The sequence below is a fragment of the Quercus suber genome, unplaced genomic scaffold, assembly GCF_002906115.3.
Source record: "Quercus suber isolate HL8 unplaced genomic scaffold, Cork oak 2.0 scaffold_370, whole genome shotgun sequence".
Classification (NCBI taxonomy): Eukaryota; Viridiplantae; Streptophyta; class Magnoliopsida; order Fagales; family Fagaceae; genus Quercus; species Quercus suber.
In genome coordinates this window covers 580,310-586,711 of record NW_027069822.1, presented here as the reverse complement: position 1 = coordinate 586,711, position 6,402 = coordinate 580,310, and the positions used below count along the sequence as shown (strand labels likewise).

Here is a 6,402-nt window from a genome sequence, read left to right as displayed (position 1 = left end):
ACAGTTGCTATTCCCAGAATTTTTGTCACAATAGGAGTTCAGAACCATAGGGCATAGGCAGCTTTTTTTTTTTTTTTTTACAATAAATTTTGGGCAAAAACAGAGAAAAATATTGAAGGATGAGCCACCATTTTTTTGGGGGTAAGGTATGAGCTATCTTCATGTCAATGAAAAATTAGCATAATCCAACCACCAATAAAACATGGAAAAACATAAACATCGAACAATGCTAAAAATGTTTAGAGAACTTCACCTATTGCACTTGATATGTAACCAATCAAACTCCTACAGTTATACAGCCCAAATGCTTGTTGGAAATAAGACACTCCAGCACAATTCACAAAAAAGAGTATGGATTATGGAAACAGATAAGAGATCCTGGTCCTTCTTACCAAGACTGTAGAAGAAACAGATGCGAACTCCTGGTCTTTCTTAGCAAGACTGTAGCAGAAACAGATGCGCGGGTCCAAAGGCCACTGCATGTTGACTCTAATGACCATACTTTTGAAACTCCCATTCGCTGTTATCTGCGAAAGCAATAAGAAAGGAAATAAATAAAGTTCTTAAAATGATATAAGAGACAGAGACAGATAGAAAAAGAAGAGAAGGGGGTGTTAAGCACAATGCTTACCTAATGGGCACACTTGACGAGTCTTGAGCCATCTACTGATGCAGTGGAAATGAAAGGCATGATTGCAAACCCCTACATCAAAAAAACCAGCCCCTCAGCCAAAGAGATCATATGCACATGAGTGGAAAATGCAATAATGATCATCTTAATTACTTTTTTATTTCAAAAACTGAGATAAATACAAAAAAAAGCGCACAACCACATGTAGAAGGACATAAGAGGTTGTATTTTACTACTACACCAACTCACATCAATTGAAAACTGCAACACAGTATGTTTATACAAGCTGTACAAAATCACAGATCTGACAAGTGTAGGATTATTGTTAACAAACTGCATTTAACACACATTTCTAATTGCACCAAAAGAAAAATGGGTAATTTAATTTGTAACACCATTATGGACATGGGCCATAAAACATAAAACATATCAAAGCAATTCGATCGTGCAGAATCACATATCAACTTAATGCTGGTAATTCAACAAGTTTAAAGGAAGACCGGCCATTACTACCTTATAGACGATACTATTTATTATTTCTACCTATGTTTTGTAACAGTATGGAGTCCCCAAATGAAATGGGTAGGAAGAAGCTTATGGGTAGAAAGGGTACAGCCCTGAAAACTTTTCACTTTTGAATGTAAAACCTAAAGGGTAAAGTCCTGCCATTCAAGAGATATAAAACCATAAAAACTTGTTGAATAACTAACATACAATTTGTTTGACTTTGGGTAATCTTTTGGGATTATCCTTGAAGATTTCTAGAATCCCATCAAACCTCACTTTTGTGGGTAGGTGATTCCCTTTTAAAAAGGTGGGGATCCATGTTCACGTCATTTCTATGTATTCTTTTTTTTTTTTTTTTTTTTGGGGGGGGAGGGATTATCTTCCCCTTTAAGGATTATCATTGACTTTGATTTTTATCTCCTATTCGAACTGTTTTAGACTTCTAATAAAAATAAATAATTTTGATTGACAAGACATGATGTCTTAATAGACCATAAAAAAGAAAGAAAATAATTGAAATATTTTTGTTGTTCTTGCATGTATTATGTAAAAATGATATTAGACTATCATCATAGGAGATTAGATATTTCCGAGTATCTAGGTTTTCAGCATCACATTCCTAGGGATATGATTGCTAGGGGCATACTAGATTATCCTAGATTGCCCAAACCAAATGCTATGTGGCATATTAGATTATCCAAGATTCCCCAAACCAAATGCTATGTAAGTATAAAAGGTTGTGTCTTCAGCTGCACGAGCACTTGTGAATAGAGGTTGGGGGCATATGAAATTATTTAGCTGAAATGTGTTTACCATGTGTTCTGATTCTTCTGAATCATTTCTTTAGCAGAATTATACAGTTTTTTCTTCTTTCTTTCTCTCTTTTTATTTTTATTTATTTATTTGTTTTTGATAAATAACAATAGCAGAAGTATAAAGTTGAAAGATTATGTCACAAAATAGTCAGATATAACTCTTTTTACTGAACAAAAACATAGGGTTCGGCCAAGACATCATTAATCAAACATTCAAAAATATAAATAAAATTTTACAGAGAGTAAAAATATTAAGAAACTTTTAATTCTCAAATTATACTGCATTAAGAACAAGAGAGATGTCATGCTCATATCACATAGAAAATTTGTAAACATCTTCTTAACCACTTGATTTTTTTTTTTTTTTTTTTTTTATAGGTCTTCTTAACCACTTGATCGAAAGCATCAAGCCATCAATCTGGATGTAAAGGAATCATACGGAGAAATCAACCACAAATAACTACAGCAATCAACTCCTACGAATCAAGCTAAGTAACTTTGATCGTTGTGGAGACAAGGGATTTTTTTCCCTGAATAAATAGTTGTGGACTTCATAGTACTTTCTAAATAGCATGTAGAATTATATAATTTTTTTTAATTACAAATATATTTGATGGATCTTGAACCGACAACCTCACTCTTTACCTTACTCTTGCAAGGGCAGATCACATGTAATGATAGTGTCATACTGTCATGTAGTATTAAATAGTGTCAGCTCATTGGCCATGTAGACATGTAGAATCACATGCTGTCAGCTCTTAACATATTATGATAAACAAGTTTAAACTGGAGTCTGGACCATCTAGTAGTTATATCCCTATGATTTGTCAAAATGGATGTGCAGAACATGGAAAATGGAACATGTCCTTAAATCCCCTAAAAAATACATAAACACGTTCTGATTTAAATTGATGGTGTGCTAAGACGAAAGGTGTAACTATACACTCTTGGTTAAGATGTTTTTGGAAATAACACAATGCAATTAGCTAAAGGGAGCGTCTGTATAAGTTGTTGGAAAACTGTGGTTTGAGTTTAAAATGAGCGTTCATAAGAAAGCTATGAGAAGTTGTGGTTTCAAAATAGAGATTTGGGTTTTAAAAATGCCCTTTTAATATCCCAAAACACCTAACCAAACGGTCCCATATAACACGGAAAGTAACATAAAATTTCATGTTAACCAAAAAAAATAAAAATAAAATAATCTCTAGGACTCAACCAAACCAAAGCAAACAAAGAAAACAATAAATATCCTTATGAAGCAAAATTCAACACAAAGAACCAAATTTATGAAATACTTCACATCCCTTATATCAAGCACGCTTTGTTTCAAGCTTATGAATAATAGGCTAAACTACCAATTACATCCTCTCACTTTGAATTGTTTTCAATTCAGTTATTTTTTTTTATTCTTCCAAAATTCATTTAAGTTATTAAACTTCCATTTGTTTCCAATGTAATTTTTCCATTCAATCTACAACATTAAATCCACTAAAACATCATTTAGAAAGTGAAAGTATTACAATGAAGGGCAAGATTGGATGGACCTACACAGAAGTACTAAATTTAACATAGCTTAAAGTTAAAGGACTAAAATTGGAAAAAAAGAAAAAAAGAAAAGAAAAAGAAAAACCATAAAGGAATGAATTGAAAGAGTGTATTATAGAACACTACGTTAAAAACTATAACCTTCCACACTCTTTAAAGGTCATTGACAATGGTCAACACAACAACTAAACCAAAACAGAGACACAAGGTAAGATAATAGTAAACGAAGAATAGGGTTTTTAGAATCGAAGGCTTACCCCAAGCAACTGTACATTCCTCACTTGTAGCGCTAGCCTGGTTCGCTTGGCACTCGATGCCTGATCAACAAACCACCATGACCACAATAAAAATACATACTAATAATTAAAGGCTAAAACACACAGTTTAGACCACAAATTGTTTACTTATTTAAAAAAACCCATAAATCTCCCATCTGTTTTTGTTAGACACAAAATTTCCAATAATTCAATGACTCTGTAGCTTCTTTAAATTTGAAGGGCGAAAATTCGACAATGGGCCAAATTTTGAGTAGAAATTCGTAAGTTAAGGTCGTAAGCAAGAACAACTCGAAAATCAAAAGCCAGAAAAAGAAACTCACAAAGATCCATGATATGGTTCCTGCAAATCGCACAGTTATCAACCACAATATCTGCAAGCAAAAACCAACATTACATTACATTACTCCAAAGATTCAATCATCAAAAACCCTAGATATACACATAAAACGCACAAATTGTAACAAAATAATGCAAAAAAGAAGGAGAGAAAGCTAGGGTTAGGGTTAGGGTTTGGGAAAGAAGAGGTACCCCAGGCCCAGAGAGCGACTGCGTTCCACTTCTTGATCTCGAAACGCTTGTTCTTCTTTGAGGAAGAAGGTCCGGCACTGCTCGAAGCCTCGCCGACTGGGACCATCGGCACGTCGGAATCCAAGGTCGCCATGGCTAGATAGAGCTCTTGCTTTTGGTTTTGGCTCTTGTTCAAGAAAAAGCAAATGAAAGAATAGCTATGGAGTTGGACAAGTGTTTTAATTTATAGAGAATCGCAGCCTCGCAGCCCCGCCCAGCCCAGTGTATATATGGGCTGGCTTTTCTTACGGGTTTTTTTTTGAATGACTTGAGTTCTATGGATATGAGCCCCATGTCTTTTGGGCCCACGGATAATGTATTCTTCTTTTTTTGGGATTTTTTATTTTATTTTATTTTTTGTGTGTAACTAAAATGCATATTACACCCAATAAATTTGATTGAAATTCATTTCAAGCCTCTATCTTTATTTTTGTTCAATTGGGTCTTCTGAGTTTTAAATCTATTCAATTCAGGTCTTTCGTCTAATTTGTTAAAAATTGTCATTAAGTATGCAATTAATTAATAAAAAAAATGCTAAAATGCAAATTGCACCATCTAAATTTAGCTGGAATTGATTTCAGTCATCTAACTAAACTTTCATTCAATTGAGTTCTTTATATTTCAAATTTATTCAATTTAGGCCTTATGTCCAATTTTGTTAAAAAAATTGCCCTTAAAGAGATTATTTTCACAAGAAAAAAATTTATAAAATTAATAAATATATTTTATAGATTTTTTTTATGCAAGAATTTTTTTTTTCAAAACATCTTTTTTTTTTTTTTTCACTAGTTAATTGCATACTTAATGATAAATTTTTTAATGAAAGTAGACAATAGGCCTGAATTGAATAACTTTGAAACTAAAAGAACTCAATTAAACGAAAGTAAGTTAAAAGACAAAAATGAATTTCAATCAAACTTAGAGGGTATACTTTGTATTTTAGCCTAATTTTTTTTTAAAAAAAAATTCTCACATAAAAAAATCTATTAAATATTTAGATTAATTTTATAGAATTTTTTTTCATATGAGATTTTTTTTTCTAATGGCAATTATTTAACAAAAAAAATTCTCACATAAAAAAATCTATTAAATATTTATATTAATTTTATAGAATTTTTTCATATGAGAACAATTTTTTCTAATGGCAATTTTTAACAAAATTAGATGGTCCTTAAACAAGTTATAAATTGTCATCTCCCTTTTGTTTAGTTGTTATATATTTAAAATTGTACATTGTGTCATATCATTCAAAATTTTATACAATAAAAAATAGAATGGTAATTGATTTTAAATAACATAGTGTAGGGTTAGGATTTGTGGCCCAAGCCCAGAACAATGAATTTGTAGAGAATGGGTGAAAGAGCTAGGTTGATTATGAAATCGACAACAATTAATCACAACCCTCAAGCATAAACCAACATGAAGTTACTCATAAAAAATGGAATGACTTTGTTCCCGAAGAGGCATATCATTGATCATATAGCGGTTACAATTCTTAAAACTATAGTAAGGTTTTCTTTTTCCTTTTTCTTCCCCCTTTTTCTCAGGAGCCTCCTTCCTTTATATATCCTCCCTTCTCCTCATCTCCATCGTCCACTTGTACCTCATTCGTGTGCCTACTTGAGTATATGTCATATTAAGCATCTCCTTTAACTCTGTGTGAGTGGCGGTAGGTGAGGTTACACTGTTCAGGGGTCTTCTCCACATAAATGCGGCCAGAAAAGTTGCTGCAGAGCATTAAATACGGTGGTAGCAGCTTTCTCTTTAGATATTTCTTCATCCTTATCGTCTCCAAGTATACTCAGAGCTTATCTTGATCAGGAGGAGTCCTTGGAAGATCATTTTGACCTTTTATACGTTCAATTGATCCATACTATTCGCGTCAGAGGAATATAATCTCTTTGGACAGAAGGCGACCTCTTCGGATTGTAATCACTTTTCTTTCTGGGAGTCCCTCTTCCAAATGGGCCTTGCCCTTGCCTCTCCTTCTCTTCGGACGCACAGTAATCCTCGCATGGGGCTCTAGGCCTACTACATTAGACTGGGCCTTTTCCCCCCA

At 33.1% G+C, this 6,402-nt stretch overlaps 1 protein-coding gene across 1 annotated transcript; it reads right to left on the bottom strand.

Moving 5' to 3' along the window:
* Positions 1–227: 227 nt before the first annotated feature.
* LOC111993014 (RING-box protein 1a) lies at positions 228–4,515 on the bottom strand. The gene is made up of 5 exons (XM_024024860.2): positions 4,305–4,515; positions 4,097–4,147; positions 3,756–3,815; positions 632–703; positions 228–527 (listed from the first exon to the last, which is right to left on the bottom strand). The coding sequence occupies exons 1-5, from the start codon at positions 4,435–4,437 to the stop codon at positions 490–492; spliced, it is 354 nt and encodes a 117-aa protein (XP_023880628.1). The 5' UTR covers positions 4,438–4,515; the 3' UTR covers positions 228–489.
* Positions 4,516–6,402: the final 1,887 nt, after the last annotated feature.